We start from the raw sequence: 13402 nt of genomic DNA, 5'->3' as shown, positions 1-13402 counted from the left end.
TATCATCCAAGTAATTTATTTCCTGTACCAGACATTATACCAACAGAAGGTCTCTCCAGATCTTCCAGAGCCAGTGTTTCACTCTTTCTGAACAGGTTTTTCTACTCTTCAGTCTTTTCTACTGTTATTTGTTTAAATTACTAACAACTGATCAGTAAAATGTGGTGTTAGAAGCATCCGTAAAAACAAAAAAACTTCATACAGGTATAATATTACTAATAACTGTATAATAATTTGTGGTGGAAGTGCAGGACGTTTCGCTAGATAATAATATTAAAGTGTAAGATTACACAGTTCAGATTCTGGATCACATTTCCTCCTTCTCGCCCACTCCTGTTGTAAAGAAATTTCAGATTGCCGAATTTCTGCTGTGGTTGCATTGGCATGTTCTGAGACTTAAGGTTGTCGTGGAAACAGCCCAGGCGAGTCACCTGTGGGTTGCCATGGCGCTGTGCTGCAGCTGAGCTCAGATGCCTGTAGGCAGGCTGATTCACACCTGCTGCAGCGAGAGGGTTTATGTGAGTCAGGACTGTTTACATAATGCTGTATGGTGCTGTGAAGCTGTAGGCATGTGTGAGGCTGCAGGATTATTAAAGATAGAGACATTATTAAAGATTATTTATGGGAATTTATTTTCTGCCAGATAAGACATCATGAATGAATACAGTGTAATCTGAGTAATCTGGTATACGAGCATCTCGTATTTTCTCGTATCAGTTTTCAGTAATGTTTTTGGCACAGTCTTTGTGGTGGCATGAGGGCGTTTCTAAGTCCATTGCTTTAATCTAATGAAACACTTGAGCTTACTGAGACACAGCATGCAGTCAGTAGAGTATTGAGGAGTTTTAGTGATGAGACACTTGAACAAAATTAGCTAAGACTTTTTGTTCCCAAATTTTAATGTGGAACTAATGACCCTTCAGTACATTTTTACAAGCAGTAAACACAACAGCAAAGTTAATGCCTTATCTGCATTAGCCTTCTTTAACTGCCTCTGAGCACGGCAAAAATGACATCTTAGCAAGTGACAGTGTCTTGGATATATATTATCAGTGTCCAAGACATTGATATATATGAGCGTAACATTAAAACCACTGACAGATGAACAGATGAAGTGAATAACATTGATTATCTTGTTACAATGGCACCTGCCAAGGGGTGGGATATATTAGGCAGCAAGTGAACAGTCAGTGTAGGCAAGCATAAGGATCTGAGTGACTTTGACAAGGGCCAATTTGTGATGTCTAGACAACTGGGTCAGAGCATCTCCAAAACGGCAGGTGTTGTGGGGTGTTCCCGGTATGCAGCGGTTAGAACCTACCAAAAGTGGTCCAAGGAACGACAACCGGTGAACCGATGACAGGGTCATGGGCACCCAAGGCTCACTGATGCACGTGGGCAGCGAAGGCCCGTCTGGTCCGATCTCACAGAAGAGCTACTGTAGCATAAACTGCTGAAAAAGTTAATGCTGCTCTGATAGAAAGGAGTCAGAACACACAGTGCATCACAGCTTGCTGTATATGGAGCTGCGTAGCTGCAGACCGGTCAGAGAGCCCATGCTGACCCTGTCCACCACCAAAAGGCCCTACAATGGGCACATGAGCATCAGAACTGGACCATGGAGCAATGGAAGAAGGTGGCCTGGCCTGATGAATCATTTCTTTTACATCATGTGGACGGCCGGGTGCATGTGCGTCACTTACCTGGGGAAGAGATGGCATCAGGATGCACTATGGGAAGAAGGCAAGCCAGTGGAGGCAGTGTGATATATATATATATATATATATATATATATATATATATATATATATATATATATATATATGCTTAATAATCTTTTATTTGGTTTACTGTAATCTAATAGGAGATACTACTTAAATTTGACTATATTCAAGATATTTTCTTTTGCTGTCATTTGTTGCAGTGTAGTAGTGGTTTGTGAAAAAATAGACAATTGTTTTCTGCCATGCATCACACTCCATTGCCAACAGTAATTAGTTGGTAACTGGTTGTGTAGGCAGAATTTTAAAAAATATAAAAAAACACTGTATGTGTGGCTGCTAACTTTCTGTTAACCTAGCTAACCTTCCCTGTAGGCTAAGCTCCCTGCACTGATGCCCTGTCCTGTGGTAGTCCTCTCCTCCTGTCTTTGTGCCCCTCTGCGCCTAGTTTACCCTCAGTGATTATACGAGTGTGTTGAGCTTGCAGTCTTGTCCTTCCATCAGTGAAGACAAATGCGCTAATGTGCAGCAAACAGCTCCTTCACCACCTGCTAGCAGTGAAATGCAGTTCCAGAGTGAGGAAAAGAGGAACACAATCTCACTGTGCTACACTGAAAGAGGCTGACAGTTTTTTAAATTATTAACACAGTGCAGTTTAGTGCTTCATGAATATTCCAGAGTCGTTTGCATAAGAAAGGAAGACAAGGGAGAAGGGAAGAAGGAAAGCACCCCAGTATTCATGGCATTTTTGTGTGGGTGTGTATGAAGAGGAAAGGTGGCAAGAGATGGGAAGAAGTAAGTGTGTGTGTGTGGACATATTTTAAGTTTCTTAGTGGGGCTTACTAAGATCTGTGGTGTTGTCCACGTTGCCTTTGTAATTCAGTTCATTTCAATTTTATTTGCATATCGTTTTTAACAAAGAACATTGTTACAAGGCAACTTTGAAATCCAGATATAAAATTTTTATTTAAATGTATCTCTATTTATCCATATCCCTTTGTAATGGGAAAGGCCAGATTGGCCCCAGTAAAAATTTTGACCACCCCAAGCAGCTGCTATAGTTGCTGCACATATTGATAAGATGCTCATAAAGGAACTTGAACTCACACTTCTAGAATCTGTCTTCTAGATAGACAGTACCTCTGTTTTAAAGTACATCTTTTGTGAGACCAGATGATTATAGGGTATGACAGATATGACAGGGTCTGCTTTATACTGTATAGACTTACAACAGAAATCTCAATGACACTATGTGAACGGTGCACTCAACACTGCAGACGATACGTCACATGGACTAACAGTAGATTCCTTCCTTGGTTTTAATAGATGGCTAAAGGGCCTGGAATTAATGTTATAGTCTGAATCAAACTGGCCCATCTTCCCAGAAGAGCCATCGAAAAATTGCCACTGATGACCCCAAAGTAAGGGAAGAGTTACCATGTACTACAAAGTAAGCACTTCTCCTCCTGGAGCCCCTTAAGAGGGCTACTGCATGTAACTTCATGCGGAAGACATGAAGAAACTGAAGAAATGAAGAAAAACTAAAGAAATGCAGGTAATTGTCTATTCGCCAAATCCTGACCCCAACCATCTGAGCCAACTGGAGAAAAAGCTGAGTGAAGTCAACGCCCAGCTTGGAGCTCAAGATCTTTCACCTGAAAACCTTGCATACATGGAGGAGGCACTGATTGCTTTGCCCAGCAACAGTACTTTCCATCAGAAATGGCTACGGTGTTCTGTTGAAAGGAATCCTAGGGTTGGTGGAAGGCTAAGTAGATTGGCAATGCTTGAAGAAGTCAAGCATCCCGCCATTTACTAAAGAACAGTCACTTGTCCACACTTCTCCTAAATGATATCCATCAGATAACTGGTTATTGGGAAAAGACCACATTTTCAAAACTACTGAAGTGCAAGAAGGATTTTTAGGAACTGCTTAATCTGCAGATGCTGGAACAAGAGCTGGCTGATCTACCCTTAAGCATTCTATCCCATGACTCACCACCTTTCACCCATTAGTTTGGTTCCAAAGAGGCAAAGAGAGGGCCCGGAGCTTGATGAAACATTCTGGGGTGCTATTCATTTGTCTGATTAGCTGAGGCATCCATCCTGAAATGGCCTATTCTTAGACACTGTTTCCTGACTTTTGGCTGTAAGAATCTTTATATGCAGAAGAAGTCAATTTCAGGAAATAATATCAGACAATGACACCAACTATGTAGAAGCCGAGAGAGCACTAAGAGAAGCCCTTGTTCACCTCAAGCCTTGTGAGAAAGGCTTATCTGTACCATCAAGAAGGTTCTGTAGTCCATCCTGAGGCAACAGACCTTGGATGATGAGGAACTGTGCATGGCGTTCTGTGAAGTGGAGACTGTCATTAAGAATAGCCTCCACTTCACAGAAAACCGTACACAGTTCCTCATCATCCAAGGTCTTAAATATCCAGAGTCCCTTACGCCCAATCATCTGTTACTGCTGAAAGGAAAGCCCACTCTACTCTCCAGACAAAAGTCGGACTCTTATTCAAGGCAGAGATTTCTTTTGGTAGAGATGGACAAGAGAATACCTGGCATTAATGCAGAAAACTGGAGACACATCAATACTCCTGGCCTATTAGAAGGATCTCAGAGACCATGTCTGAGGAAATGTGAGTCATGTTGTAGTAAAGTTCAGTGTTCTAGAGAGACCAATCAATAAGCTTTGTCTTCTTTAAGTCCAATAAGCTTCTTCTGGACTTATGGACCTTAACATGCTTTTGAATGTGGATTACACTTTTTTTTTTTGAATTGTTTAAGTTTTTGAAAAAATTTATACTGCATGTTGGAGCTTTGTTATGCTATGTGGACTATTCTTTTTTTTTCCTTTCAAGACTTTTTGAAATACATTAAACTATAGATTTTTGCTCTTGGCTCCTTTATTTTCATAGGATTAAATGTCATAATAGATGCTATGGGCAATTAGGGCCTGGTATGTTAGTGAGTTAGTGTATGAAATATTAGAAAAGGTAAACTGGTTATCTTTCTTTTCTGATATGTGTTGGCAAATTCTTGTTTGTTGATGCTTTGTTATTCTGATCTGTTCATCTATTTGTTTAAATATAGATTTAATGGGGCTTGGCTGGGTCCCTATAGGTGAGGGGAAGCAGGTGATTCATGAGGATGGAAGGGATATAGTTTTTGTTTTTGTTTTTACCATGTTTTATAAACTTGTTTGGTGTAGAGCAGTGGCCTGGATTATTTTGGTTTCCTTAGTCGTTAATCATGAGTTTTCATTTTAATACATTGTAAAATGGAAAAAAAATAAGAGAGAACATGCATCAACTACTACACTCTGGTGTGGTGTCTCAAGTGAAGAACCTCTACAAGCCTTTATAAAGTGATGCTGCTGTTTACTTACCGACCAGAGACGACATAATGTTCTTTATTTTTCAAGTGTCACAGTTTCATTTTGCCAACACATCCAGCAACGAGATTCTGGTAGGCTTCTGTACTATTTAAAGCCCTCTCACCAGTATATGGCAGTGTCCGGCTAGCTCAGTTGGTAGTGCATGAGACTCTTAAGATCAGGATCGTGGGATCGTGGAGTGACACAAGCTAGTGCACTCTCAGTGCCTGTCCCAAGCCTGGATTAAATGGAAAAGTTGTGTCAGGAAGGGCATCCGGTGTAAAACCTGTGCCAAATCAAATATGTGGATGATAAGCTGGATTTCCATAATGGAGACAGATGATCCGCTGTGGCGACCCCTAACAGGAGCAGCCAGAATGTTAGATTTGGTGATTTCTGTGTATATTTTTCCTGGGACATGGAATGTGTCAAACCCAATGATCAGCGTGGTTTTTTGTAGGTATCGGTTCTATGGATGTTTTTTAAATTTTATTGTTTAAAAAGACTGTACAAGCATACATTTATTTTCCCTATGTCAAATCCAGAACAGGCCTGTCCCATCTGTTCAGCGTCCATGTGCTCACTGATGATTAAGCATTAAAACGTAACTGTTATCGTCATTCAGTCATGTTATCATGCATTGGGACTCACTCATTATGTGTGTGTGTTTGTGTATGTTGATTCCAGTGACTATGTTTATGGGTTGACATTGTTCCAGGGATTCAAAGTGAAGCCAGAATGTCCGTGAGGCCCTCTAGCGGCTGGCTGCCAAGCAGTTTTTAACCCTGCCCATTCCAATTTTAGTGAATGGGAGACAAGATAATAATCTCCATAAATTATTATCGGGAATAGTGTTCTGTTGTCACTTGACCTGGATAACTTCCCCAATATTTTTCCTTATGACAAATGGTTTTTTCAGGGTTACTGTGATAACATTATGAGGATAATTAAAAGAATATGGTTGATAAGGTGATTGACAGTTTTGCGGTGGGCTAGAAATGACGGTTGAACCTCGTGAATATGCCTGAACTTTCCAACACGGACCTGAAGATTTATCATCTTTCATAGATTTACAGTTTTGACAACTTTGACACTTCTGTAGCAAAGCCATGTCTTGTTCTGCTCTAAACCCTCAGTGGGTAGTTCTTTGCAGTTTTTTCCAGTACGTGGCTCATGCTTAAACTAGCTCGTTAACTAGCTAGCTAACTGCTAGATAACATTAGCAAACTGAAACACCTTGAAGGGAAGATGAAAAATTAGCTCACTAGCTAGTTGCCATAATATTAATTTGTTTTGGAAATTACAATTGCATGTCACTTTAAAATTAATTATGTGAATATTTTATTCAATTAGGTAGCTAGGTTAGTTAGTCGCTACATTTTAAATGAACTCCTCCAACAGAACGAGTGGAATGTGAACGAGTATTTCTTCATTCAGATGTCTGTCACTGAAGATTGCGGTGAAAATCATAGTGAGCTGCGATTTTTTTCCTCAAAATATAGGTTGTGTTGAGTGTAAGTGTTGACTGCTGTTTACTAGTATAGTTTCAGTTAGTACTTTACATTAGCTACTTAGATTATTTGATTAACCTGATGGATTAGCTAACGTCAGCTAGCGAAAAACCGACACAGTCAATCATGACTCAAAGCTCTAAAATCTTTTCCTGACAACAGTGAAATCAGTGTACTTGTGCAAATTATATGATTTAGCAACATGTTTACGTATGTTAACTTGTTTACATAACATTAATTAATAATGCTGTACTTACCACTTTGAGCTAGCGTTGTTCGTTGCGTCGTCTTAAGTTTTTGCGGTTGTCATGTGCCTGGCACCGTGTGCACTCCCAGCATGAAAAGGGTGCCATGTTGTCCACTCATTACAGTCATTGATTGATTCTATGTATAAATGTTTTGCTCATTTTCATGAAGGGTGTCTATAGATCTGTATTTGATTGTTGTATTGTGTAAACTAATAAAATGAGAAGCTAATGCAGGTATAAAATGGCCTGCCATGCATGTATGTGTATGACATTCCAAATGATCTCCAGTACATTAAGTCTGGATGATGAGTCAGCACTTCAGATTGCTAAAGCCTGCTGATGAGAGTTACAGTAGATTGTGCAGTGAGATTGACGCCAGTCTCTGTGCTACCTGCAGATCTCGCCTAAGACGGTTCTCCTTTCACCCTCATGCTTGGAGTGCAAATCACTCAAATTTAGATTTGTTTGGGGGAATGCCTGCAGGAAATACAGCGGCAGAATGCAGAAGCCTAACTCCTTACACACGACTAGAGAGTAGAAGTGCTCATTATATCAGAACTTACGTAGGTACAAAATACATAACTTATATACGTAAGAAATGATGGCTTTAATCAACAACTCTTAATGGTTTCTCCCAACAGCACACACATATTTAAATGTACACAGCTTATTTCAGGGTTGGGGAAAATTTTGTCATTATTCCTGTTGAAATGACATGCAGTGTCACAGAAATAGCCCAGCATTTTATCTAATCTCGAGCTGCTGTATATGTGCGCATTTTACATTATCACAGTTTTCAATATGATTCCTTGCACTAAGAAAAGAACATTTACTCAAAATGTATTTATAAAGAAAGTCTAAGGGCAGTTGTTGGGGCAGTCAGTAAACATTGTGGAAAAAATGTGAAACACTTTTATGTAGGATGAATTCACAGAATGCCTTGGTTTTAGTCAGCTTCCACATTAACATTAACATTGAATAGCATTTCTCTGTTCAGGGACGTGATAATTGCTCATACGCTGTAGATGCAGTGAATAAATATATATGATTTCAGTGTGATGTAGAGGGAAAATGGCTCCTTCTGAGTGTAGATCAACCATGGACCCGTGATTTATCACATATATTATTCTAAACTCTGCAGTCTATACACAGCATAACAGTCTGCACCATGACTGGTGTATCAGTCTCGGGCTTTCTCAGTAGTGTGAATAGCTTCGGTAAGTTGAATTAGAGCTGTGAATGTGTGTGATTGATGAGGTAGTTCCTCTCACCTATCACACACTATTCATTTGATTTTCTCCTACCTTTCTCTCTGTTTCTTACTCACACTCCGGAGAATGAATTATACAAATCTATAACTGACCCCTGCCTCTTGGAAGTGTGTGTGTGTGTGTGTGTGTGTGTGTGTGTGTGTGTTTTGAAAGTGTCAAACTTTGACATGTGTTTCAAATCCTAAATGACTAACTTTTTAATACACAATATACTTCTATAATAAACAAAGCCCAAAGAATACTGACATCATTAGTACTCGACTTGTACAGCAAAAAATTATGAAGATTAACAGGAACATTAGATGTTAATCATACATCTTCAATTCTCTCTCTCTTATCTATCTATCTATCTCTCTATCTATCTATCTATCTGTCTATCTCTCTATCTATCTCTCCAGGCCACTCTTTGAATGTTTCCACTGGTGATGTGGAGCAGCGTAACCATGGTGATGACTACAGCAGTCTGACTCCAGACTGTTCCCCTCCCTCTCCTGGTACTGCACTGAAGAACATTGAGAGAGTTATCCGCCCCCAGGTATATACACACACACACACACACACACACACACACACACAGACACACACGTCTGTGCAACCATTATAATGTTATTCTGTTCTCAGTGTTAATGCGACTTTCTGAGATAGAACAGTATCAAGATGTAATTGTTTGTGCGTCTGTATACACACACACACACACACACACACACACACACAGAATGTCTAAGATCCCCTTAACACTTCTCTGATGCATCTTGTTTGATACACATGTGCCATATACACAGAATGTTAAGTCTTCAGCTCTGCTCCTATATAGTTTTGTTGGGCAAAAAATGGCAAAATGGCGAAATATGAAGCTTTTAATGATCTTAACAACAAATGATTGGTCAGGAAATGAGCAAGACTTAAACAAATAGATAAAGGAAGTTAGTATGCGAGAGCTTTTCCCTTTGATTTCTTTAAATGTTTAAACCTTGTAGCTCTTGATGGGCTGCATCAGGTGCGGCAGAGAACCAAATAATCACTAATGACGTGTTAGTTTGAATTTTACATCAAACATTTTAATCATTATCATGATTTTACCTTTGCATACAAGAAGACTATAGAAGTGAATTTCCCTGTTTCTAGCTTTTCCCCAAACAAACAGTTCACTGCAGCAAAAGGAAACCAGCAAATGGAGGCACAGGAGCTCTCAGGAGTGCATCTGTTTCATTCCTGCTCATTTTCTCACCAATGATTTGTTATTAAGGCCATTAAAAGCTTCATATTTGCCATTCTGGACTTGGCCTGATTTTTTATTTTTTTTACCCTGAAGTATATAAATATATAACAATGTACAATAGAGTCCAAAGGTGCCCTTGCAAGACTTTTATGTTACCCGTGTTGACTAATACATTTTGCCCAAATCTATTTCTCAAGCACGATAACAACAGCAGAAGATTTCTAAATCAATGACGACTTGACCCATGTAGCTGTCAATCCTAGAATGTGGAGGCGTCCCATGTTGTGTTCAGTTCAGCACTCATTTGAACTTCATATAAAGATTTCTCCTACAGCTGAGAATTTATCTTTGAGGAATTATGAATGAAAATGATCTGATGATTTTAGATGAAAATGTCTCCATGGTCAACATAGCAGCATGATTGACAACATGGAGGAGCTGGTGCCTAAAAATTCACCACTAGATGTATAGAAATGGTTGGATTTTCACAACAGACACAGCACAAACAACAGTTCTTTGCAAAATATGCAAAGGCAAGATTGGCACAAAGTGGAAACACAACAAATTTGTTTGACCACCTCAAAATAAAGCACCTGAAAGAGTGTGCTGAAATCCCGATAACACAGGAAGCACATGTGAGTGCAACGGTACCACAAGTAAACAATAAGAACAAAAAAACAAAACAAATATGAGCTGAAAAGACATCACCGATGCCATCTTTGAGGTTATATTTCCTTATAGGGATATATTGTTTTTTTATCAATAGGGGAATTAGTTTGGTTGCTCTCTTCTCTTAAAAAAAGTCTTAAAAACCAACACAAAAAATAATCAGGATCGTATCGTAAACGATGATCCAGCCTGCAAATATCGGGATATGATATTTCACGCACCCCTACGTCCACTTCCTTCTGTGAGTAAAAGAAATAGCACTGTCCCAATAAAAAGGTTCTGAGTACAGCAACACAACGGATACCGATTCCCAGAAAACAGTGTGTATATATTCTACAGGCCAAAGGTTTGGATGCTACATTACCTTCTAGTTCTCAATTATAGTTTTTTTAAGAGATAATGAACAGTAATATGTTTATTACCATAGAACAAATAAACAAAAAAACAAAACAGACTGTCAAAATATCAGTGGCAACAACAAATTCACTTCACTAAAGCTTACTCTGGGCTCCATTTTCGTGCCGGTGTAAGGGTAATTCTCTTTGGAAGAGGGGAACAAAAAGGGTCTTTTTGACATTTTCAAGACTATTTTGGTCTAAAAATGCAAGTATCCTCTCGAGAATCCCTCTTAGAGTAGATGCAGGGATAAGAGACGGTGTTTTCCTGAGTTCAAATGCAACCTTTTAAATTCTCTTGTCTTAACTTTTAACCCGTTTTTTTTTTTGTGTATTTTAAATGTTTGCATATTTTAATTTATGTATAGAACCCCTCTTCGACATAATAAGCTTCTTCACCCAAATATTAACTAAATACACCAGCCTGCTGTCCAAAGATGATTTCAATATTATTAAAAGATCCAATAGCTCTCCTCATTCCAACATTAAATAAAACTGTACAAGTGTGAAGCTGATTATCTTGATAAAGCTCCTGAGGCTTTAATTCTCCTGCAACATTTGGTGATTTATTAAAAAAAAATAGACAAGGCAGAGAGTTTTGCAAAGAAACACTTTTTTCAAACCATTAAATATGTTTGCCTGCAGAGCGTATCATTCATAATTCGTATTAAAGACCCATGAGCATTTAAAGAATAACAATAAATACCAATAAATACCAAAGAATTTAATAAGCATAATAAGCAATAAATACCAAAGAATTTGGTATTTATCATGTTTTGAAAACAAACTATTAAATATAGCTCATATACTGTTTAAACTGTAGAATGTATTAGGGGTCTTATATTTTTTAGTGTTAACGTTGGAAACCCTGACGAGGGGAAAAATCCACTCCTTGCATGCGGCAGCCGTGTGTTTGTCCACTCTGTCATTCTGTCTCTATTCCTCATTTACCTTTAGCACGTCTTCTTTTTAATGTGTCTTTGGTCTCTGCATGAATAAATACATTCCATGTATAGCATACTGCATCCTTATCATATTTATAAACCCACTAACACTCTAAATAAATAAATACTAAAATAAATACATCCAGAATTAAAGGCTTCCTAGGAAGACCTAAATATTTTTTTTGCTAATAGGAATTCACCTGAGACCTTTATCATTTACATAACTGAGGCTTCATTTAGAATTGTCCTACTGATTAAATATGTCTGTTTGTAAGGTGACTTCCTCATTGGTGCTTCTTCTGCATACATACCAAAAAAATGTTCTTGTCATGAATATATTAATAGAGACACCCAGAGGAGGTGTTCTGTTGAATTATCGCTTTGGCAGTTAGAAAACAGAAGCTGTAAAGCTTTGCACTCATGCTCCATTAACCTCCACCGTAAGCCTTCTGCTGAGACTCATCACACAGAATTAATCTAAGCCCTAGTTATTGAAATAAATGCAAGGATTGACCGACAGTATGATGATGATAACAACAATACTACTACTACTGTTAATCAGAATAACATATATATATATATATATATATATATATATATATATATATATATATATATATATATATATATATATATATAATAGTAATAAGGGATGTACTGATACTGATACAGGTATCGGTATTGGCCCAGTATGAAGCTCATATACTCTCAAAATATGTGTCAATGCCAACGTCTGATGCTATGTGATGTAATCATAGTCTACACTAGCGTGCTAATGAACAGACGACATGAAATCTTGACGGCAGCGATCTGGACATATTTCGTGATTAATAATGACAGTATCAATATCAATGCCTCAAAGCAAAGCAGACTGCAAACTGTGCTGTGTGAAAATATCAAGAAGAGGAACTACTGCATCTTCCTATAATACAAGTAACCTGATAAAACATCTGAAACCCAGAACGCAGCACGAGGAGTTCAGCACTAGCAGCAAATGCTGGCTTGGTGAGAAAAAAAAGTCTATAGATGATATTGGGTGAGTGAAAAACAGCCCTTACTCAGTATAATGTTCTTGATCATCAGCCGCTATTGGTCACTGACAACGAAGTTCTCATCAGAGAATAAAACACACTGTTAAAGGGATTAAACACGTTAAAGAGAATAAAACACACTTTATTTCCAAAAGTAAAACAAAACCTGCTCTTCTTCACTGCAATCCTACTCGATCCAAGGTAATTTATGTAGCTAGCAAACACACTTCATTGAAAATCAAATCGCTAACGTTATAAAGAATGAGTCTAGTAGCCTAAATGCATGAACAAACACACATGTGCGCTTTTCATGGCCACTATTTAAACCGAGGAAATGAGTTAAATAAAATGTTCTGTGACGTCCATGATTGATTAATACTAAAGGCCAATTCAGACTGGGACACGTCGCTTGAAGGCTTCATTTAACTCCATTTTAAAAAGAATTTCAATCCGCACTGCCATTAGAGGTGCATTAGAGGCTCTGTCTCTGTTTTACACGTCATGTCTATTTTTCACTTTGTCAAGGACACAGGCGAGGATGCAAGTGCAGGATGTCAGGCTTTTGTTTATCCAAACAATCAAAACAAGAACAAGATTCAAGGTCAGGGTCAAAATCCCAGCCAAGGTCAAGTGATCAGCAAACAGCTGGACAAGGCAAGAGCAAGTCGAGGAAACCAGAAACCATTTCAAAAACCAGAGAGCAATACACAATCAAAAGGCTCGGAAACGACTGGTGATAAACAGCACAGAGTGTATACTTCACAAAGGTGTGTGTGAACTGTGAGCGCTCCTTTATACTGTGAATGTGGCCGTGGTGGTTATTGAGTCCGGGTGTGTGCAGCCAGTGATCAGGTGAACATGAATGTGAGAGTGTTTGTGATGGGGGTGTGTTGTAGTCCTTGGCGGCCATGTTTGTAGGCCGTGCTGTATTCTGGGAGTTGTGGTTCGACACCGATTCCGCGTATCCATGACACATTCGTGTGTGAGTGAAACATAAACTCCAAGAAACCCA

General features: G+C 38.7%; 1 protein-coding gene across 7 annotated transcripts in view; it reads left to right on the top strand.

Moving 5' to 3' along the window:
* anks1b (ankyrin repeat and sterile alpha motif domain containing 1B) overlaps positions 1-13402 on the top strand; it is a 195284-nt gene that overhangs the window by 94095 nt on the left and 87787 nt on the right. For all 7 annotated transcript variants that reach the window (XM_026919638.3, XM_026919636.3, XM_026919637.3 and 4 more), the window contains one exon: positions 8531-8667. In XM_026919638.3, the coding sequence (XP_026775439.1) occupies positions 8531-8667 (137 nt within the window). The remainder of the gene's footprint in view (positions 1-8530; positions 8668-13402) is intronic.

The sequence above is a fragment of the Pangasianodon hypophthalmus genome, chromosome 9 (genome assembly GCF_027358585.1).
Source record: "Pangasianodon hypophthalmus isolate fPanHyp1 chromosome 9, fPanHyp1.pri, whole genome shotgun sequence".
NCBI lineage: Eukaryota > Metazoa > Chordata > Actinopteri > Siluriformes > Pangasiidae > Pangasianodon > Pangasianodon hypophthalmus.
This window is presented reverse-complemented; position numbering and strand designations above follow the sequence as displayed.